At 48.1% G+C, this 23568-nt stretch overlaps 1 protein-coding gene across 1 annotated transcript; it reads right to left on the bottom strand.

Annotated features, from left to right (window-relative positions):
• Window positions 1–625: 625 nt before the first annotated feature.
• Window positions 626–22924, bottom strand: TEX261 (testis expressed 261). Its single transcript, XM_053941867.1, has 6 exons — window positions 22715–22924; window positions 19875–19954; window positions 17056–17209; window positions 8981–9048; window positions 6818–6920; window positions 626–1829 (listed from the first exon to the last, which is right to left on the bottom strand). Exons 1-6 carry the CDS (start codon window positions 22782–22784, stop codon window positions 1714–1716), a joined length of 591 nt encoding a protein of 196 aa, XP_053797842.1. The 5' UTR covers window positions 22785–22924; the 3' UTR covers window positions 626–1713.
• Between the last annotated feature and the right edge of the window lie 644 nt (window positions 22925–23568).

Genomic DNA, 23568 nt, shown 5'->3' with positions numbered 1-23568 from the left:
TTCCCAGAAATTTCCTTTTTTCCCCCAGAATTTCTCCAAGTTCTGGAACTTCCCTGGAGCTTTTTCCCAGATTTCTCCAAATCCTGGAAGTTTTTCCCAAATTTCTTCAATTCCTGGAACTTTCCTGGATTTTTTTTCCGGATTTCTCCAAATCCTGGATTTTTTTCCCAGATTTTTCTTAAATCCTGGAACTTTCCTGGAGATTTTTCCTGAATTTCTCCAATTCCCGGAACTTTCCTGATGTTTCTTCCCAAACTTCTCCAAATTCTGGAATTTTCCTGGAGATTTTTCCTCAATTTCTTCAAACCTTGGAGTTTTTTTCCCGTATTTTTCCAAATCCAGCTTTTTTTTTGTTTTTTTGGGGGGGGCTCTCCCTGCTGCTTCCATGGAAATTCCAGAGCCTGGGAATTTCCTTTTCCTGCCCTTTCCAGATCCAGGAAAATCCACAACTCCACGGGATGGGGGATGGGATCTGAATCCATGAATTTCCCCCAAAATCCTGGAATTCCCGTGGCAAAATTCCACCCAAATTCCACAATCCCAGCTCCAACCTGGCCTTGGACATTTCCAGGGATCCCGAAAAAAATCCCAATCCCAATAAAAACCCTCAAAACCCCAAGGAAAATCCAGGATTTTTCCACTTTATTCATAAATTTCCCGCATTCCCGGTGGTTCTGGGAATGTTTTTTCCCAAATTTCCGGGGGTTTCATCCCGAATTTCCTATTCCTGGTTAAATATTTATGGAATTTCACAATTTCCCTAAAATCTCATTCAGCTCCTGGAAATCCAGGCTAGAAAAATATGGGAAAGCAGCTGGAAAAAAAAATTCCCAGGAAAATCAGGATTGAAAGGAATCAGGAATTCCTGATTTTCCTCATTCCCATCCTGGAATTTTCCAGAGGGGAAAAAATTTAAAAAAAAAATAAAAAAAAACCAAGAGAAAACCCCAATCCAAGAGGTCTTGGAGGAAAATTCCAGCTTTTCCAAAGGAATTTTTTTTGGAAATTCCTCCAAAAATCCTCTGGATCAGGAATTCCCAAACCTGGCTGAGGTGGGAATGGAAAAATCCGGAAAAAAATCAAAAACCCAGGAATTTTCTCATGGGCAAGAAGAAATTTGCAGTTCCCTCGGAGGATTTTCACCCTTTGGAAAAGGAGGAAGGAAAAATCTGGGAATTCTCAACATTCCCCTTGGTCTGTAGGATCAGAAAAATCCGGAATTTTGGGAATTCCCTGGAAAACCGAGATTCCCACGGAAAATCCCTTCCCATCAACTCCTTCCCAAGGCTTTGCTGGAGGGAAAAAACGGGAATTTCCAGGATTGAAACCGCCCAAATCCTGATTTTTTTAAATTTTTTTTTGGGATCATTCCCTCTGGAAAAACGGGATGAAGGGACAGCGTCGAATCCCGATTTTTCCCCTTTTTTTTTTTTTTTTTAATTCATGGCTTTGTCGAACCCTCAGGAAAAATCCAGGAGCAGCTCCAAAAACAACCCCGCAGGGAACTGGGAAAATCCCCAAATTCCCAAGATTTTCCACGGAAACATTCCCGAGAAGAATCAGCAGGGAAAGCCCCAAGCGCGGTCGGCACCTCCAGGAGTGTCCAAGTCTCTGAATTCCCAAAGAATTCCCGGCGGGAAGAGGCAAAATTTGGGATATTCCGCATGGGGGATCTTGTGGATATTCCCAAATATTCCCAAATATTCCCGAATTTCAGTAGATTTTCTGCCGGCTGGGCAGGATGGCTTCCTTGATAAAGGAGAAAATCAGGAGAATCCCGGAGCGTTTCCCTCTTTTCCCCTTGGTGAAATAATTGGAGACGACGTCGTCTGCGGAAAACCGGGAACGGGCTCAGAATTCCAGAGGGGAACGGGAGAATTGGGGGATTTTGGGGGATTTTGGGGATGGAATTCCCAAAGAAGTTGTGGTCGCTCCCGGATCCCGCTGGGAATGTGGGATTGGGGTTTTGGGGGAATCAGGGAATCCCAAATTCCATGGAATTCTCGGAGTTTTTGGGGTGTCAAGGAATCCCAAATTTCTGGGATTCTTTGGGATCTCCAATTTCTGGGATATTCGGAGTCCTTGAGGAACCCAAAAAAATCCCAAATTTCTGGGTCTTTGGGAATCCCAGTCCCTGGGATTCTCTGAGTTTTTGGGGACTCCAAAAAATCCCAAATTTTTGGGACACTCTGACCTCTTGGTGACCCCCAAAAATCCCAGATTTCTGGGATTCGCTGAGGCCTTGGCTCTCCCAATCCTTGGGATTCTCCAACCATTCGGGGACCCCAAATTTTTGGGATTCCCCAAGGATTCCGAAGCACCCAAGGATCCCAAATTTCTCAGTCATTCCAAGTCCTTGATGCCCCCCAAAAATCCCAAATTTCTGGGATTTTCCAAGGGCTCAAGATCCCCCAAAAATCCCAGAATTCTGGGATTCTCCAAGGGCTCAAGGACCCCCAAAAATCCCAAATTTCTGGGATTTTCCAAGGGCTCAAGATCCCCCAAAAATCCCAAATTTCTGGGATTCCCTGAAGGCTCAAGGATCCCAAATTTCTGGGATTTTCCAAGGGCTCAAGGATCCCCAAAAATCCCAAATTTCTGGGATTTTCCAAGGGCTCAAGATCCCCCAAAAATCCCAAAATTCTGGGATTCCCTGAAGGCTCAAGGATCCCAAATTTCTGGGATTTTCCAAGGGCTCAAGGACCCCCAAAAATCCCAAATTTCTGGGACGTTCTGAACCCTTGGTGACCCTCAAGAATCCCAAATTTTTGGGACATTCTCCACTCTTGGGAAGCCCCAAGGATCCCAAATTTCTGGAACACTGGGAGACTTTGGGGGCATTCAGGGATCCCAAAATTTCTGGGATTCTTTGAGCCTCTGGAATCCCCAATTTCCGGGATATTCTGACCCTTGATGCCCCCAAAAATCCCAAGTTTTTGGGACATTCTCGACTCTTGGGAAACCCCAAAAATCCCAAATTTCTCGGATTCCCTGAAGGCTCAAGGATCCCAAATTTCTGGGATTCTCCAAGGGCTCAAGGACCCCCAAAAATCCCAAATTTCCACGACGTTGTCACCCTTGGAGCTCCCAAAAATCCCAAATTTCCGGGATGTTCTGAGCGGGATTGGAACCGGACGAGCTCGAAATCCTTTCCCACCCATTCCCATTCCTGATCCCGTTCCCAATCCCATCCCAACACCAATCCCATTCCCAATCCTATCCCAACCCCGTTCCTGATCCCGTTCCCGATCCCATTCCCGACCCCGTTCCCACCTCCGGGCTGCACTGTGGAGTTCAGGACGTTCAACCCTTGGGATTCTCCAAGGGCTCAGGGATCCCCCCAAAATCCCAAATTTCTGGGACATTCTCCACTCTTGGGAAGCCCAAATTTCTGGGATTCCTCAAGGGCTCAAGGACTCCCAAAAATCCCAAATTTCTGGGATTTTCCAAGGGCTCAAGGACCCCCAAAAATCCCAAATTTCCACGACGTTGTCACCCTTGGAGCTCCCAAAAATCCCAAATTTCCGGGACGTTCTGAGCGGGATCGGAACCGGACGAGCTCAAAATCCTTTCCCACCCATTCCCATTCCTGATCCCGTTCCCAATCCCATCCCAACACCAATCCCATTCCCAATCCTATCCCAACCCCGTTCCTGATCCCATTCCCGATCCCATTCCCGACCCCGTTCCCACCTCCAGGCTGCACCGTGGAGTTCAGGACATTCAATCCTTGGGATTCTCCAAGGGCTCAGGGATCCCCCCAAATCCCAAATTTCTGGGACATTCTCCACTCTTGGGAAGCCCAAATTTCTGGGATTTTCCAAGGGCTCAAGGACTCCCAAAAATCCCAAATTTCCACGACATTGTCACCCTTGGTGCCCCCAAAAATCCCAAATTTCCGGGACGTTCTGAGCGGGATCGGAACCGGACGAGCTCGAAATCCTTCCCCACCCATTCCCATTCCCGACCCCATTCCCGACCCCATTCCCGACCCCGTTCCCAATCCCCATTCCCGACCCCATTCCCGACCCCGTTCCCACCTCCGGGCTGCACTGTGGAGTTCAGGACGTTCAACCCTTGGGATTCTCCAAGGGCTCAGGGATCCCCCCAAAATCCCAAATTTCTGGGACATTCTCCACTCTTGGGAAGCCCAAATTTCTGGGATTCCTCAAGGGCTCAAGGACTCCCAAAAATCCCAAATTTCTGGGATTTTCCAAGGGCTCAAGGACCCCCAAAAATCCCAAATTTCCACGACGTTGTCACCCTTGGAGCTCCCAAAAATCCCAAATTTCCGGGACGTTCTGAGCGGGATCGGAACCGGACGAGCTCAAAATCCTTTCCCACCCATTCCCATTCCTGATCCCGTTCCCAATCCCATCCCAACACCAATCCCATTCCCAATCCTATCCCAACCCCGTTCCTGATCCCATTCCCGATCCCATTCCCGACCCCGTTCCCACCTCCAGGCTGCACCGTGGAGTTCAGGACATTCAATCCTTGGGATTCTCCAAGGGCTCAGGGATCCCCCCAAATCCCAAATTTCTGGGACATTCTCCACTCTTGGGAAGCCCAAATTTCTGGGATTTTCCAAGGGCTCAAGGACCCCCAAAAATCCCAAATTTCCACGACGTTGTCACCCTTGGAGCTCCCAAAAATCCCAAATTTCCGGGATGTTCTGAGCGGGATCGGAACCGGACGAGCTCAAAATCCTTTCCCACCCATTCCCATTCCTGATCCCGTTCCCAATCCCATCCCAACACCAATCCCATTCCCAACCCCATTCTCAGCCTCATTCCAACCCCATTCCCGACCCCATTCCCGACCCCATTCCTGACCCCATTCCCGACCCCGTTCCCGATCCCATTCCCGACCCCGTTCCCACCTCCAGGCTGCACCGTGGAGTTCAGGACGTTCAACCCTTGGGATTCTCCAAGGGCTCAGGGATCCCCCCAAAATCCCAAATTTCTGGGACATTCTCCACTCTTGGGAAGCCCAAATTTCTGGGATTCCTCAAGGGCTCAAGGACTCCCAAAAATCCCAAATTTCTGGGATTTTCCAAGGGCTCAAGGACCCCCAAAAATCCCAAATTTCCACGACGTTGTCACCCTTGGAGCTCCCAAAAATCCCAAATTTCCGGGACGTTCTGAGCGGGATCGGAACCGGACGAGCTCAAAATCCTTTCCCACCCATTCCCATTCCTGATCCCGTTCCCAATCCCATCCCAACACCAATCCCATTCCCAATCCTATCCCAACCCCGTTCCTGATCCCATTCCCGATCCCATTCCCGACCCCGTTCCCACCTCCAGGCTGCACCGTGGAGTTCAGGACATTCAATCCTTGGGATTTTCCAAGGGCTCAGGGATCCCCCCAAAATCCCAAATTTCTGGGACATTCTCCACTCTTGGGAAGCCCAAATTTCTGGGATTCCTCAAGGGCTCAAGGATCCCCAAAAATCCCAAATTTCCAAGACATTGTCACCCTTGGTGCCCCCAAAAATCCCAAATTTCCGGGATGTTCTGAGCGGGATTGGAACCGGACGAGCTCGAAATCCTTCCCCACCCATTCCCATTCCTGATCCCATTCCCAATCCCATCCCAACACCAATCCCATTCCCAATCCTATCCCAACCCCGTTCCTGATCCCATTCCCGATCCCATTCCCGACCCCGTTCCCACCTCCGGGCTGCCCCATGGAGTTCAGGACATTCAATCCTTGGGATTTTCCAAGGGCTCAGGGATCCCCCCAAAATCCCAAATTTCGGGGACATTCTCCACTCTTGGGAAGCCCAAATTTCTGGGATTCCTCAAGGGCTCAAGGACCCCCAAAAATCCCAAATTTCCACGACATTGTCACCCTTGGTGCCCCCAAAAATCCCAAATTTCCGGGACGTTCTGAGCGGGATCGGAACCGGACGAGCTCGAAATCCTTCCCCACCCATTCCCATTCCCGACCCCATTCCCGACCCCATTCCTGACCCCGTTCCCAATCCCCTTTCCCGACCCCATTCCCGACCCCGTTCCCACCTCCGGGCTGCACTGTGGAGTTCAGGACGTTCAACCCTTGGGATTCTCCAAGGGCTCAGGGATCCCCCCAAAATCCCAAATTTCTGGGACATTCTCCACTCTTGGGAAGCCCAAATTTCTGGGATTCCTCAAGGGCTCAAGGACCCCCAAAAATCCCAAATTTCCACGACGTTGTCACCCTTGGAGCTCCCAAAAATCCCAAATTTCCGGGACGTTCTGAGCGGGATCGGAACCGGACGAGCTCAAAATCCTTTCCCACCCATTCCCATTCCTGATCCCGTTCCCAATCCCATCCCAACACCAATCCCATTCCCAACCCCATTCTCAGCCTCATTCCAACCCCATTCCCGACCCCATTCCCGACCCCATTCCTGACCCCATTCCCGACCCCGTTCCCAATCCCCATTCCCGACCCCGTTCCCACCTCCAGGCTGCACCGTGGAGTTCAGGACGTTCAACCCTTGGGATTCTCCAAGGGCTCAGGGATCCCCCCAAAATCCCAAATTTCTGGGACATTCTCCACTCTTGGGAAGCCCAAATTTCTGGGATTCCTCAAGGGCTCAAGGACTCCCAAAAATCCCAAATTTCTGGGATTTTCCAAGGGCTCAAGGACCCCCAAAAATCCCAAATTTCCACGACGTTGTCACCCTTGGTGCCCCCAAAAATCCCAAATTTCCGGGACGTTCTGAGCGGGATCGGAACCGGACGAGCTCGAAATCCTTTCCCACCCGTTCCCATTCCCGACCCCGTTCCCGACCCCGTTCCCGACCCCGTTCCCGACCCCGTTCCCACCTCCGGGCTGCACCGTGGAGGGCAGGACGTTCTCCCCGGCCGAGAGCGACACGAAGAAGGCGAAGGGAATCAACCACAGGCAGAAGGTGAAATAAGCCAGGACCTGCAGAATTCCCAAAATTCCGACCCGGAATTCCCAGAATTCCAGCTCAGAAATGCCAAAATTCTGACCCGGAATTCCCCAAAAATTCCAAGAATTCCTGAGGAAAAGCGTCCATCTCAGCCCATTTTTTTTGTGGGGGAAAAGTTTCCTCGAGTTGTTCCCAAAATTTTTTGCTCTTTCTTGAAAGAAGCCAAAATTCCCAAAATTCCAACCCAGAATTCCCAAAATTCCAACCCAAAAAGCCCAATTTCCAAGCCAAAAACCCCAAATTCCAACTGGAATTCCCAAATTCCAACCCAAAACCCCCAAAATTCCAACCAAAAATCCCAAATTCCAACTGGAATTCCCAAAATTCCAACGCCAAAACCCCAAAATTCCAACCCGGAATTCCCAAAATTCCAACACCAAAACATCAAATTCCAACCCAAACCCCCCAAAATTCCAACCCAAAACCCCCAAAATTCCAACCCAGAATTCCCAAAATTCCAAGTGGAATTCCCAAAATTCCAACCCCAAAATTCCAACTGGAATTCCCAAAATTCTACCTGGAAATCCCAAAATTCCAACCCAAAAACCCCAATTTCCAAGCCAAAACCCCAAATTCCAACCCAGAATTCCCAAAATTCCAATGCCAAAACATCAAATTCCAACTGGAATTCTCAAAATTCCAACCCTAAAACCCCAAAATTCCAACCCAAAATTCCAACTGGAAATTCCAAAATTCCAACCCAGAATTCCCAAAATTCCAAAACCTCAAATTCCAACCAGAATTCCAAAAATTCCAACCCCAAAAAACCCAAATTCCAACCCAGAATTCCCAAAATTCCAACCAGAATTCCCAAAATTCCAACCCAAAAACCCCAAAATTCCAACCCCAAAATTCCAACTCCAAACCCCCAAATTCCAACCCAAAACCCCCAAAATTCCAACCCAGAATTCCCAAAATTCCAAGTGGAATTCCCAAAATTCCAACCCCAAAATTCCAACTGGAAATCCCAAAATTCTACCTGGAAATCCCAAAATTCCAACCCAAAAAACCCCAATTTCCAAGCCAAAACCCCAAATTCCACCCCAGAATTCCCAAAATTCCAACGCCAAAACATCAAATTCCAACTGGAATTCTCAAAATTCCAACCCAAAATTCCAACTGGAAATCCCAAAATTCCAACCCAGAATTCCCAAAATTCCAAAACCTCAAATTCCAACCAGAATTCCCAAAATTCCAACCCCAAAAAACCCAAATTCCAACCCAGAATTCCCAAAATCCCAACCCCAAAATTCCAACTTCAAACCCCCAAATTCCAACCCAAAACCCCCAAAATTCCAACCCGGAATTCCCAAAATTCCAAACCCCCAAAAATCCAACTGGAAATCCCCAAATTCCAACCCAAAACCCCCAAAATTCCAAGAAATTCCTACGGAAAAATTCCACCCCCCCCTTTTTTTTGTGGGATAAAAAATTTCCATCGAGATGTTCCCAATTTTTTTTTTTTTTTTTTTCTTTTTTTTGCTCTTCCTGGTTTGGAATTCCCAGATTTTAATTAAGGATTAATTAAATGAAGATTTTGAATTAATTCAAATCAATCCCCATGGGAAAATTAATTAAATTAATGGGGAAAAAAAAAAAAAAAAAAAACAGGGAAAAATTGGATTTTCCACAGTTTTTTTTTATGGAATTTTGGCCCCTCTTGGGATTTTTGCCAGGAAATTCCAGCAGAAAAATCAGGAATGGGAAAAAAAAATTTGGGGTTAAATTGGTAAAAAAAATGGAATTTCAATGGTTTAATTCCTATTTTTTTTCCTAAAATTTTTTCTAATTCCTACAAATTTTGGCATTTTCGGGATAAATTGGGATTAAGATTCCACATTCCTGGAATTTCCTGGGAAAATCCCAAGCTCGAAAGGAATTTCAAAACCGCAAGAAACCCCCCAAAAAAAAAAAAAAATTAGGAAAAAAAAAAAATTTTAATTTTTATTTTGTTGGAATTTAGAGAGAATTACCGACCCAAAAATTGGGATTTTTTTTTTTTTTTTTTCCCCTGGAATTTTTGGGATCTCACCTCGGAGAAAAGGTAAAATTCCTCAGCAAAATATTGGAATGCCAGGTAGTGATTGAGCACGACCAGAACTGTGGGGGAAAAATAGGGAAAAAAAAAAAAATCGGGATTGGAAAATTCCAACATTTGGAGCCCTCCCGTTCAACTGGGATCAATGCCAAAAAATCCCTAAAAATTCCTGCAAAAATCCCCTGAAATTTCAAAATATTTCCTTAAAAAATCCCCCAAAATCGCCAATAATTCCCAAAAAAATCTGCCAAAAAATCCCCCAAAAATCCCCAATTATGTCCCTAAAATTCCTCCAAATATCCCCCGAAATTTCAAAATATTTACTCAAAAAAAAAGCCCAAAATTCTGAATTATTTGTTTGAAAATCCTCAAAAAATCCTGGAAAAATGCTCCAAAAATCTTCAAAAAATCCTCAAGAAAATCCCGAAAAAATCACAAAAAAATCCCCAAAAAATTCCTAAAAAATCGAAAATAAATCCTAAAATATCCTCAAAAAATACTCAAAAAATGAAAAAAAAAAATCCTAAATAAATCCTAAAAAAAACAGAAAAAATCACCAAAAAATCACCAAAAAATCACAAAAATATCCCCAAAAAATCACGAAAAAATCCATGAAAAAGCCCCAAAAAATCCCCAAAAAATCCCCAAAAAATCACGAAAAAATCACCAAAAAATCACCAAAAAATCCAAAAAAAAATCCTGAAAAAATCCCCCAAAAATAATGAAAACATCCCCGAGAAATCACGAAAAAAATCCCGAAAAATCCCAAAAATCTCTAAAAATCCCAAATAAAATCCCCAAAAAATCATGAAAAAAATTTTAAAAAGTAAAAAGAAATAAAAAACAATCCCAAAAAATCCTCAAAAATCCTCAAAAAATCACGAAAAAATCCAAAAAAAAATCCCCGAAAACTCCCAAAAAATCCCTAAGAAATCCCTAAAAAATCCCAAAAAAATAACGAAAAAATTCCCAAAAGAAATCAAAAAGAAAATTAAAAAAAATCCTCAAAAAATCCTCAAAAAATCCCCAAAAAATCACAAAAAAATCCCAAAAAAATCACTAGAAAATCCCCGAAAAATCATGAAAAAATCTGCGAAAAATCCCAAAAAAATCCCAAAAAAATCCCAGAAAAATAATGAAAAAATCTCAGAAAAATCCCAAAAAATTCCCAAAAAATCATGAAAAAATCACCAAAAAATCCCCAAAAAATCACAAAAAAACCTGCAAAACATCACCAAAAAATCCCTAAAAAATCCCAAATAAAATCCCAAACAAATCCCAAAAAAATCCCCAAAAAATCCTCCAAAAATCCCAAAAAAATCACAAAAAAATCCCCAAAAAATCACAAAAAAATCCCAAAAAATCATGAAAAAATCCCCAAAAAATCCTCCAAAAATCACAAAAAATCCGCGAACAATCCCAAAAAAATCACGAAAAAATCTGCAGAAAATCCCAAAAAATCCCCAAAAAATCCCAAATAAAATCCCAAAGAAATCCCAAATAAATCCCAAACAAACCCCACTAAAACCCCACTAAACCCCACTAAACCCCACTAAAACCCCACTAAAACCCCACTAAAACCCCACTAAACCCCACTAAACCCCACTAAATCCCCACTAAACCCCCACTAAAACCCCAATAAACCCCACTAAACCCCCACTAAAACACCCCACTAAACCCCACTAAAACCCCACTAAATCCCCACTAAACCCCACTAAACCCCACTAAAACCCCAATAAACCCCACTAAAACCCCACTAAAACCCCACTAAACCCCACTAAAACCCCAATAAACCCCACTAAACCCCACTAAAACCCCACAAAAACCCCACTAAAACCCCACTAAAACCCCACTAAAACCCCACTAAACCCCACTAAAACCCCAATAAACCCCACTAAACCCCACTAATACCCCACTAAACCCCACTAAAACCCCACTAAACCCCACTAAACCCCACTAAAACCCCACAAAAACCCCACTAAAACCCCACTAAACCCCACTAAAACCCCAATAAACCCCACTAAAACCCCACTAAAACCCCACTAAATCCCCACTAAACCCCACTAAAACCCCACTAAACCCCACTAAAACCCCACTAAACCCCACTAAAACCCCACTAAACCCCACTAAAACCCCACTAAAACCCCACTAAACCCCACTAAAACCCCACTAAATCCCCACTAAACCCCCACTAAAACCCCAATAAACCCCACTAAAACCCCACTAAACCCCACTAAACCCCCACTAAAACACCCCACTAAAACCCCACTAAAACCCCACTAAATCCCCACTAAACCCCACTAAAACCCCACTAAACCCCACTAAAACCCCACTAAACCCCACTAAAACCCCACTAAAACCCCAATAAACCCCACTAAAACCCCACTAAACCCCACTAAAACCCCACTAAACCCCACTAAAACCCCAATAAACCCCACTAAAACCCCACTAAAACCCCACTAAACCCCACTAAAACCCCACTAAACCCCACTAAACCCCACTAATACCCCACTAAACCCCACTAAAACCCCACTAAACCCCACTAAAACCCCACTAAAACCCCACTAAACCCCACTAAAACCCCACTAAAACCCCAATAAACCCCACTAAAACCCCACTAAACCCCACTAAACCCCACTAAAACCCCACTAAAACCCCAATAAACCCCACTAAAACCCCACTAAAACCCCACTGAAACCCCACTAAAACCCCAATAAACCCCACTAAACCCCACTAAAACCCCACTAAAACCCCACTAAACCCCACTAAAACCCACTAAAACCCCAATAAACCCCACTAAACCCCACTAAAACCCCACTAAAACCCCACTAAAACCCCACTAAACCCCACTAAAACCCACTAAAACCCCAATAAACCCCACTAAACCCCACTAAACCCCACTAAAACCCCAATAAACCCCACTAAAACCCCACTAAAACCCCAATAAAACCCCACTAAAACCCCACTAAAACCCCACTAAACCCCACTAAACCCCACTAAAACCCCACTAAAACCCCAATAAACCCCACTAAACCCCACTAAAACCCCACTAAAACCCCACTAAAACCCCACTAAACCCCACTAAACCCCACTAAACCCCACTAAACCCCAATAAACCCCACTAAAACCCCACTAAAACCCCAATAAACCCCACTAAAACCCCACTAAACCCCACTAAAACCCCACTAAAACCCCAATAAACCCCACTAAAACCCCACTAAAACCCCAATAAACCCCACTAAAACCCCACTAAACCCCACTAAAACCCCAATAAACCCCACTAAACCCCACTAAAACCCCAATAAACCCCACTAAACCCCACTAAAACCCCACTAACCCCCACTAAACCCCACTAAAACCCCAATAAACCCCACTAAAACCCCACTAAAACCCCACTAAATCCCCACTAAACCCCACTAAAACCCCACTAAAACCCCACTAAAACCCCACTAAAACCCCACTAAACCCCACTAAAACCCCACTAAACCCCACTAAATCCCCACTAAACCCCACTAAAACCCCACTAAAACCCCACTAAAACCCCACTAAACCCCACTAAAACCCCACTAAACCCCACTAAACCCCACTAAACCCCACTAAAACCCCACTAAAACCCCACTAAAACCCCACTAAATCCCCACTAAACCCCACTAAAACCCCACTAAAACCCCACTAAAACCCCACTAAACCCCACTAAAACCCCACTAAACCCCACTAAACCCCAATAAACCCCACTAAACCCCACTAAACCCCACTAAAACCCCACTAAAACCCCACTAAAACCCCAATAAACCCCACTAAAACCCCACTAAACCCCACTAAACCCCACTAAACCCCACTAAAACCCCACTAAAACCCCACTAAAACCCCAATAAACCCCACTAAACCCCACTAAAACCCCACTAAAACCCCACTAAACCCCACTAAAACCCCAATAAACCCCACTAAACCCCACTAAACCCCACTAAAACCCCACTAAACCCCAATAAACCCCACTAAAACCCCACTAAAACCCCACTAAAACCCCAATAAACTCCACTAAAACCCCACTAAAACCCCACTAAAACCCCAATAAACTCCACTAAACCCCACTAAAACCCCACTAAAACCCCACTAAACCCCAATAAACCCCAATAAACCCCACTAAAACCCCAATAAAACCCCAATAAACCCCAATAAAACCCCAATAAACCCCACTAAAACCCCACTAAACCCCACTAAAACCCCAATAAACCCCACTAAAACCCCACTAAACCCCACTAAACCCCACTAAAACCCCACTAAAACCCCAATAAACCCCACTAAAACCCCACTAAACCCCACTAAAACCCCACTAAAACCCCACTAAAACCCCAATAAACCCCACTAAAACCCCAAAAAACCCCACTAAAACCCCAATAAACCCCACTAAAACCCCACTAAACCCCACTAAAACCCCACTAAAACCCCACTAAAACCCCACTAAACCCCACTAAAACCCCATTAAACCCCACTAAAACCCCACTAAAACCCCAATAAACCCCACTAAAACCCCACTAAAACCCCACTAAACCCCACTAAAACCCCACTAAACCCCACTAAAACCCCACTAAAACACCACTAAACCCCACTAAAACCCCACTAAAACCCCACTAAAACCCCACTAAACCCCACTAAAACCCCAATAAACCCCACTAAAACCCCACTAAAACCCCAATAAAACCCCAATAAACCCCACTAAAACCCCACTAAAACCCCACTAAAACCCCAATAAACTCCACTAAACCCCACTAAAACCCCAATAAACCCCACTAAAACCCCACTAAAACCCCACTAAAACCCCAATAAACTCCACTAAAACCCCACTAAACCCCACTAAACCCCACTAAAACCCCACTAAAACCCCACTAAAACCCCACTAAACCCCAATAAACCCCAATAAACCCCACTAAAACCCCAATAAAACCCCAATAAACCCCAATAAAACCCCAATAAACCCCACTAAACCCCACTAAAACCCCACTAAACCCCACTAAAACCCCACTAAAACCCCAATAAACCCCACTAAAACCCCACTAAACCCCACTAAAACCCCACTAAAACCCCACTAAAACCCCAATAAACCCCACTAAAACCCCAATAAACCCCACTAAAACCCCACTAAACCCCACTAAAACCCCAATAAACCCCACTAAAACCCCACTAAACCCCACTAAAACCCCACTAAAACCCCACTAAAACCCCACTAAACCCCACTAAAACCCCATTAAACCCCACTAAAACCCCACTAAAACCCCACTAAACCCCACTAAAACCCCACTAAACCCCACTAAAACCCCACTAAAACACCACTAAACCCCACTAAAACCCCACTAAAACCCCACTAAAACCCCAATAAACCCCACTAAAACCCCAATAAACCCCAATAAACCCCAATAAACCCCACTAAAACCCCACTAAACCCCACTAAACCCCAATAAAACCCAACTAAAACCCCAATAAAACCCCAATAAACCCCAATAAAACCCCAATAAACCCCACTAAAACCCCCCTAAAACCCCACTAAAACCCCACTAAAACCCCAATAAACCCCAATAAAACCCCAATAAACCCCACTAAAACCCCACTAAAACCCCACTAAACCCCACTAAAACCCCACTAAACCCCACTAAACCCCACTAAACCCCACTAAAACCCCAATAAACCCCACTAAAACCCCACTAAAACCCCACTGAAACCCCACTAAAACCCCAATAAACCCCACTAAAACCCCACTAAAACCCCACTAAACCCCACTAAACCCCACTAAAACCCCACTAAAACCCCAATAAAACCCCAATAAAACCCCACTAAACCCCACTAAAACCCCAATAAACCCCACTAAAACCCCACTAAAACCCCACTAAACCCCACTAAACCCCACTAAAACCCGACTAAACCCCACTAAACCCCACTAAAACCCCACTAAAACCCCACTAAAACCCCAATAAACCCCACTAAAACCCCAATAAACCCCACTAAACCCCACTAAAACCCCACTAAAACCCCACTAAACCCCACTAAACCCCACTAAACCCCACTAAAACCCCACTAAAACCCCACTAAACCCCACTAAACCCCACTAAACCCCACTAAAACCCCACTAAAACCCCACTAAAACCCCACTAAAACCCCACTAAAACCCCACTAAACCCCACTAAACCCCACTAAAACCCCAATAAACCCCACTAAAACCCCACTAAACCCCACTAAAACCCCACTAAACCCCACTAAACCCCACTAAAACCCCAATAAACCCCACTAAAACCCCACTAAAACCCCACTAAAACCCCAATAAACCCCACTAAAACCCCACTAAACCCCACTAAACCCCACTAAACCCCACTAAAACCCGACTAAACCCCACTAAACCCCACTAAAACCCCACTAAAACCCCACTAAAACCCCAATAAAACCCACTAAAACCCCAATAAACCCCACTAAACCCCACTAAAACCCCACTAAACCCCACTAAAACCCCACTAAAACCCCACTAAACCCCACTAAACCCCACTAAAACCCCACTAAACCCCACTAAAACCCCACTAAACCCCACTAAACCCCACTAAAACCCCACTAAACCCCACTAAACCCCACTAAAACCCCACTAAAACCCCACTAAACCCCACTAAAACCCCACTAAAACCCCAATAAACCCCACTAAAACCCCAATAAACCCCACTAAAACCCCCCTAAAACCCCACTAAAACCCCCCTAAAACCCCACTAAAACCCCACTAAAACCCCACTAAAACCCCACTAAAACCCCAATAAACCCCACTAAAACCCCACTAAACCCCACTAAAACCCCACTAAAACCCCACTAAAACCCCACTAAACCCCACTAAAACCCCACTAAAACCCCACTAAAACCCCACTAAAACCCCAATAAACCCCACTAAACCCCACTAAAACCCCACTAAAACCCCACTAAACCCCACTAAACCCCACTAAAACCCCACTAAAACCCCACTAAAACCCCAATAAACCCCACTAAACCCCACTAAAACCCCACTAAAACCCCAATAAACCCCACTAAAACCCCACTAAACCCCACTAAAACCCCAATAAACCCCACTAAAACCCCACTAAAACCCCACTAAATCCCCACTAAACCCCACTAAATCCCCACTAAACCCCACTAAAACCCCACTAAAACCCCACTAAACCCCACTAAACCCCACTAAAACCCCACTAAACCCCACTAAAACCCCACTAAACCCCACTAAAACCCCACTAAACCCCACTAAACCCCACTAAAACCCCAATAAACCCCACTAAAACCCCACTAAACCCCACTAAAACCCCACTAAACCCCAAATGCCGGTGCTGACCGCAGGAGAGGAGGAAGTTGGAGGAGCCGAGCGCCAGGCAGGGGAAGCTCTGCAGCAGCCCCACGTACACCAGGCTGCCAAGGAGTCCCACTAAAACCCCACTAAAACCCCACTAAACCCCACTAAAACCCCACTAAAACCCCACTAAAACCCCACTAAAACCCCACTAAAACCCCACTAAACCCCCACTAAAACCCCAATAAACCCCACTAAACCCCACTAAAACCCCAATAAACCCCACTAAAACCCCACTAAACCCCACTAAAACCCCACTAAACCCCACTAAAACCCCACTAAACCCCACTAAACCCCACTAAAACCCCAATAAACCCCACTAAAACCCCACTAAACCCCACTAAAACCCCACTAAACCCCACTAAAACCCCACTAAACCCCACTAAACCCCACTAAAACCCCACAAAAACCCCACTAAAACCCCACTAAACCCCACTAAAACCCCAATAAACCCCACTAAAACCCCACTAAACCCCACTAAACCCCACTAAATCCCCACTAAACCCCACTAAACCCCACTAAAACCCCAATAAACCCCACTAAAACCCCACAAAAACCCCACTAAAACCCCACTAAACCCCACTAAACCCCACTAAAACCCCACTAAACCCCACTAAAACCCCACTAAAACCCCACTAAAACCCCACTAAACCCCACTAAAACCCCACTAAACCCCACTAAAACCCCAAAGGCCGGTGCTGACCGCAGGAGAGGAGGAAGTTGGAGGAGCCGAGCGCCAGGCAGGGGAAGCTCTGCAGCAGCCCCACGTACACCAGGTTGCTGAAGAGCCCCGTGGCCACCAGCAGCGCCGGGAATTGCTCGAACAGGAACAGCCCCACGTGCACGGCCGAGGAGAACTGCGGCACGGAAGGGGTTAATGGGCATGGGGGATGGGGGGGGGGGGGGGAAATGGGGGAAATGGGGATAAAAGGGGAGAAATGGGGATAAAATGGGGATAAAATGGGGGGAAATGGGGATATAATGGGGATTAATGGGGGGAAATGGGGGGAAATGGAGGGAAATGGGGATTAATGGGGATAAAATGGGGATTAATGGGGATAAAATGGGGATAAAATGGGGATAAAATGGGGGAAAATTTGGATTAATGGGGATAAAATGGGGGGAAATGGGGATAAAATGGGGATTGATGGGGGGAAATGGGGGTAAATGGGGATTAATGGGGATAAAAGGGGAGAAATGGGGATAAAATGGGGATAAAATGGGGGGAAATGGGGATAAAATGGGGATAAAATGGGGGGAAATTGGGATTAATGGGGATAAAATGGGGGGAAATGGGGATAAAATGGGGATTGATGGGGGGAAATGGGGGTAAATGGGGATTAATGGGGATAAAAGGGGAGAAATGGGGATAAAATGGGGATAAAATGGGGGGAAATGGGGATAAAATGGGGATTAATGGGGATAAAATGGGATCAAATGGGGGAAAATGGGGATTAAATGGGGATTAAGTGGGATAAAGGGGGGGAAATTGGGATAAAAAGGGATAAAGGGGGATAAAATGGGGATAAAAGGGGGATAATGGGGATAAAAGGGGATAAAATGGGGGAAAATTGGGGGAAATGGGGGGAAATGGGGATTAATGGGGATAAAAGGGGAGAAATGGGAATAAAATGGGGGGAAATTGGGATATAATGGGGATAAAAGGGGATAAAATAGGGACAAAAAGGGGATAAAATGGGATTAATGGGGATAAATGGGATAAAATGGGGATAAAAGGGGAAAAAATGGGGATTAAAAGGGATAAAAGGGGATAAAATTGGGATAAAATGGGGATAAAAGGGGAGAAATGGGGATAAAATGGGATAAAATGGGGATAAAATGGGGATTAAGTGGGATAAAGGGGGGGAAATGGGGATAAAAGGGGATAAAATGGGGATTAATGGGGGGAAATGGGGATTAATGGGAATAAAAGGGGATAAAATGGGGGGAAATGGGGATTAATGGGGATAAAAGGGGGGAAATGGGGATAAAAATTGATAAAATGGGGATTAACAGGGATAAAATGGGATAAAATGGGGATAAAGGGGGGAAATGGGGATGAAAAGGGATAAAAGGGGATAAAATGGGGATTAATGGGGATAAAGGGGGGGGAAATGGGGATAAAATGGGGATAGAAGGGGATAAAATGGGGATAGGATGGGGATAAAAGGGGGGAAATTGGGATAAAAGGGGGTAAAAGGGGATAAAAACGGGATTAATGAGCATAAAGGGGGGAAATGGGGGCAAATGGGGATAAAATGGGGATAAAATGGGGATTAATGGGGATAAAGCAGGGAAATGGGGATAAAAAGGGGGGAAATGGGGGGAAATGGGGGAGGAAATGGGGATAAAAGGGGGAAAATGTGGATAAATAGGGATAAAAGGGGATAAAATGGGGGTTAATAAGGGGAATGGGGGGAAAATGGGGATTAATGGGGATAAAATAGGGATAAAAGCGGGGAAATGGGGGATTAATGGGGATAAAGGGGGGGAAATGGGGATAAAAGGGGGAAATGGGGGGGAAATGGGGGAGAAAATGGGGAGAAATGGGGATAAAAAGGGTATAAAAGGGGGATTAATGGGGATAAAAGAGAATAAATGGGGATTAATGGGGGAAATGGGGATAAAATGGGGATTAATGGGGATAAAAGGGAGGAAATGGGGATAAAAAGGAGGGAAATGGGGATTAATGGGGAAAAAGGGGGGAAAATGGGGAAATATTTGGGGTAAAAGAGGAATAAAATGGGAAAATTGGAATAAAATGGGGAAATGGGAAATAAATGGGGAAGAACGGGGAAATGGGGAAAAGGGGAGAAATGGGATAAATGGGGATTTGGGGTTTCAGGATTTGGGGTTTCCAGTGTTTAGGGTTTGGGGTTTCAGGTTTTGGGGTTTCAGAATTTGGGGATTCAGGATTTGGGGTTTCAGAATTTGGTGTTTCAGGATTTGGGGTTTTTGCAATTTGGAGTTTTTGGGATTTGGGGTTTCAGGGATTTGGGGTTTCAGGATTTGGTGTTTCTGGTGTTTAGGGTTTCAGGGATTTGGGGTTTCAGGATTTGGGATTTCAGGATTTGGGGTTTCCGGTGTTTAGGGTTTCAGGGATTTGGGGTTTCAGGTTTTGGGGTTTCAGGATTTGGGATTTCAGGATTTGGGATTTCAGGATTTGGGGTTTCCGGTGTTTGCGGTTTCAGGGATTTGGGGATTCAGGGATTTGGTATTTCAGGATTTGGGATTTCAGGATTTGGAGTTTCAGGATTTGGGTTTCCCAGGAATTTGGGGTTTCAGGGATTTGGGGTTTCAGGGATTTGGGGTTCCAGGATTTGGAGTTTCAGGTTTTGGGGTTCCAGGATTTGGGGATTCAGGATTTGGGATTCAGGGATTTGGGGTTCCAGGATTTGGGATTCAGGGATTTGGGGTTCCAGGATTTGGGGTTCCAGGATTTGGGGATTCAGGGATTTGGGGATTCAGGGATTTGGGGTTCCAGGATTTGGGGATTCAGGATTTGGGGCTCCCAGCACTCACCCAGATCATGGATTTGATGATCCTCCTGGTGGCCACCGTGTACTCCTCGATCAGCTCCGCCAGGTAGTAGAGCCCGGCCGCTGCGGGGACAGCGGGGACACCGCTGGCACAGCTGGCACAGCTGGCACAGCTGGCACAGCCGGCACCGCCGGCACAGCTGGCACTGCTGGCACTGCTGGCACAGCTGGCACAGCTGGCACTGCTGGCACTGCTGGCACCGCTGGCACAGCTGGCACAGCTGGCACCGCTGGCACTGCTGGCACCACTGGCACCGCTGGCACCGCTGGCACCGCTGGCACAGCTGGCACAGCTGGCACTGCTGGCACAGCTGGCACAGCCGGCACCGCTGGCACAGCTGGCACTGCTGGCACAGCTGGCACTGCTGGCACAGCTGGCACAGCCGGCACCGCTGGCACAGCTGGCACTGCTGGCACAGCTGGCACAGCTGGCACCGCTGGCACTGCTGGCACCGCTGGCACCGCTGGCACCACTGGCACCGCTGGCACCGCTGGCACAGCTGGCACCACCGGCACAGCTGGCACTGCTGGCACTGCTGGCACCGCTGGCACCACTGGCACAGCTGGCACAGCTGGCACCGCTGGCACCGCTGGCACCGCAGCTGGCACTGGCCCAGGGACCCCAAATCCCTGGGACAATTTAAGGGATTGGGGACACCCATTGATCCCAAATCTTGGGGACACTCTGAGCCCCTGGGGACACCAAGAGACTCCAAAGCTTGGGGACATCCTGAACACTCAGGGACTCCCAGTGGACCCCAATCTTGGGGACACTCTGAGGGTTTGGGGACACCCAGGGACCCCAAATCTTGGGGACACTCTGAGGGTTTGGGGACACCCAGGGACCCCAAATCTTGGGGACACTCTGTGGGTTTGGGGACACCCAGGCACCTCCAGTCCCTGTGGTGATTTAAGGGATTGGTGACACCCCAGGATCCCAAATCTTGGGGACATCCTGAGGGCTCAATGGCACCCAGGGACCCCAAATCCCCGGGTCATTTTAAGGGCTTGGGGACACCCAGGGACCCCAAAGCTCAGGGACATCCTGAGCGCTCGAGGACACCCTGGGACCCCAAATCTTGGGGACATTGGGAGGGTTTGGGGACACCCAGAGACCCCCAAATCTCAGGGTCACTCTCAGCCCATGTGGGACACCCAGGGACCCCAAATCTTGGGGACACTCAGAGCTCCGAAGGGCACCCAGAGACCCCAAATCCCTGGGACAATTTAAGGGTTTGGGGACACCCAGGGACCCCAAATCTTGGGGACACTCAGAGCCCCGAAGGGCACCCAGCGACCCCAAATCCCTGGGACAATTTAAGGGTTTGGGGACACCCAGGGACCCCAAATCTTGGGGACACTCAGAGCCCTCAGGGGCACCCAGCGACCCCAAATCCCTGGGACAATTTAAGGGTTTGGGGACAGCCAGGGACTCCCAGCCTTGGGGACACTCTGAGGGCTTGGGGACACCCAGGGACCCTCAGTGTTGGGGACACTTTGAGAGTTTGGGGACACCCAGGGACCCCAAATCTCAGGGTCACTCTGAGCCCATGTGGGACACGCACAGATCCCAAATCTTGGGGACGCTCAGAGCCCTCAGGGGCACCCAGAGACCCCAAATCCCTGGGACAATTTAAGGGATTGGTGACACCCAGAGACCCCAAATCTTGGGGACACTTTGAGGGCTTGGGGACACCCAGGGACCTCCAGTCCCTGCGGTGATTTAAGGGTTTGGGGGCACCCAGGGACCCCAAATCTTGGGGACATCCTGAACACTCAGGGACACCCAGGGACCCCAATCTTGGGGTCACTGGGAGGGTTTGGGGACACCCAGAGACCCCAAATCCCAGGGACAGTCTGAGGGCGTGGGGACACCCAGGAACTCGCAGTGTTGGGGACACTCAGGGACCCCAAATCTTGGGGACACTCAGAGCCCATGTGGGACACCCAGGGACCCCAAATCTTGGGGACACTCTGAGGGTTTGGGGACACCCAGAGACCCCAAATCTTGGGGACACTCAGAGCCCTCAAGGGCACCCAGAGACCCCAAATCCCTGGGACAATTTAAGGGATTGGGGACACCCTGGGACCCCAAATCTTGGGGACACTCTGAGCCCATGTGGGACACCCAGGGACCCCAAATCTTGGGGACACTTTGAGAGTTTGGGGACACCCAGGGACCCCAAATCTTGGGGACACTTTGAGAGTTTGGGGACACCCAGGGACCCCAAATCTTGGGGACACTCAGAGCCCTCAGGGGCACCCAGAGACCCCAAATCCCTGGGACAATTTAAGGGATTGGGGACACCCAGGGACACCAAAGCTCAGGGACATCCTGAGGGTTTGGGGGCACCCAGGGACCTCCAGTCCTTGCAGTGATTTAAGGGTTTGGGGGCACCCAGGGACCCCAAATCTTGGGGACATCCTGAGGGCTCAATGGCACCCAGGGACCCCAAATCCCTGGGTCATTTTAAGGGCTTGGGGACACCCAGGGACCCCAAATCTTGGGGACACCCAGAGCCCTCAGGGGCACCCAGAGACCCCAAATCCCTGGGTCATTTTAAGGGTTTGGGGACACCCAGAGATCCCAAATCTTGGGGACACTCTGAGGGTCTGGGGACACCCAGGGACCCCAAATCTTGGGGACACTCTGAGGGCTTGGGGACACCCAGGGCCCCGCGGTGTTGGGGACACCCCGGTGCCACCCCTCCTGTCCCCCCTCCCCTCAGCCCTTCCCGCCCCTCCCCCTCCCCTCCCCCCGCCATGTCGCGACACGGCCGCAGCGGGCCCGAGCCCTTCCCGCAGCCGCCGGGGCGCTCTCACCGATGGCCAAGGTGACAAAGGCCACCTGCACGAGCAGGGACAGCCAGCTGAGCACGTACATGAACCACATGGCGGCGCCGGGGCCGCTCCCGGGGCCGCTCCCGGGGCCGCTCCCGCTCCGCGGCCGCCACCGGAACCAGCGACACGCGGCACCGGAACCAACGAGACGTAGGGGGGGAGCGCGGCACAGCGCCCCCTGCAGGAGCGGAGGACTCGCGCTTCCAAATGGGGACCCTAAAATGGGCGGGGGGACCCCAAAACACGGGAGGGACCCCAAAAGGGGGCGGGGGGACCCCAAAAGGGTGGGGGGGGATCAGGAGTGGGAGAAGAGACCCCCCCAAATTCTGCACGAGGCGGGAAATGGGTGGGGACCCCAAAATTGTGAAGGGAACCCCAAAATTCTATAAGGACCCCAAAATGCGCAGGGACCCCAAATCTATGGGGGACCCCAAAAGGACAGGGACTCTAAAAGGTGCAAGGACCCCCCAAAAGCCCTACAGAGACCCCAAAGCGCAGAGGGACCCCCCAAAAAAAAATGTGTAGGGACCCCAAAATCCATTTAGGGACCCCAAAAACGCCGCCGGGCTGGACCCCACTGGGGGGGGTTTGGGGCGCGGGGTTTTGGGGTCGGGGGGTTCTTTTTGGGGTTTTGGGGCGCTCGTTTTGGGGTGCCCTGGGCTTCGTTTTGGGGTCTGGTTTTGGGGTGCTGGAGGGCTCATTTTGGGGTCCGGGGGGGGCGTTTTGGGGTCTCGTTTTAGGGTGCCGGGGGCTCCTTTTGGGGTTCCGGGGGGTTCATTTTGGGGTTTTGGGGGCTCCTTTTAGGGCTTTTAGGGGTTCATTTTGGGGTTCCGGGG

Source organism: Vidua chalybeata, chromosome 4, assembly GCF_026979565.1.
Source record: "Vidua chalybeata isolate OUT-0048 chromosome 4, bVidCha1 merged haplotype, whole genome shotgun sequence".
Lineage (NCBI taxonomy): Eukaryota > Metazoa > Chordata > Aves > Passeriformes > Viduidae > Vidua > Vidua chalybeata.
This window is presented reverse-complemented; position numbering and strand designations above follow the sequence as displayed.

Coding starts and splice junctions, on each gene's coding strand:
- TEX261 (XM_053941867.1), bottom strand. CDS start 22,784: ATGTGGTTCATGTACGTGCTCAGCTGGCTGTCCCTGCTCGTGCAGGTG. Junction 9,049..17,055: donor CAACTTCCTCCTCTCCTGCG/GTCAGCACCGGC, acceptor TTTCCCCCACAG/TTCTGGTCGTGCTCAATCAC. Junction 6,921..8,980: donor AATTTTACCTTTTCTCCGAG/GTGAGATCCCAA, acceptor GGAATTCTGCAG/GTCCTGGCTTATTTCACCTT.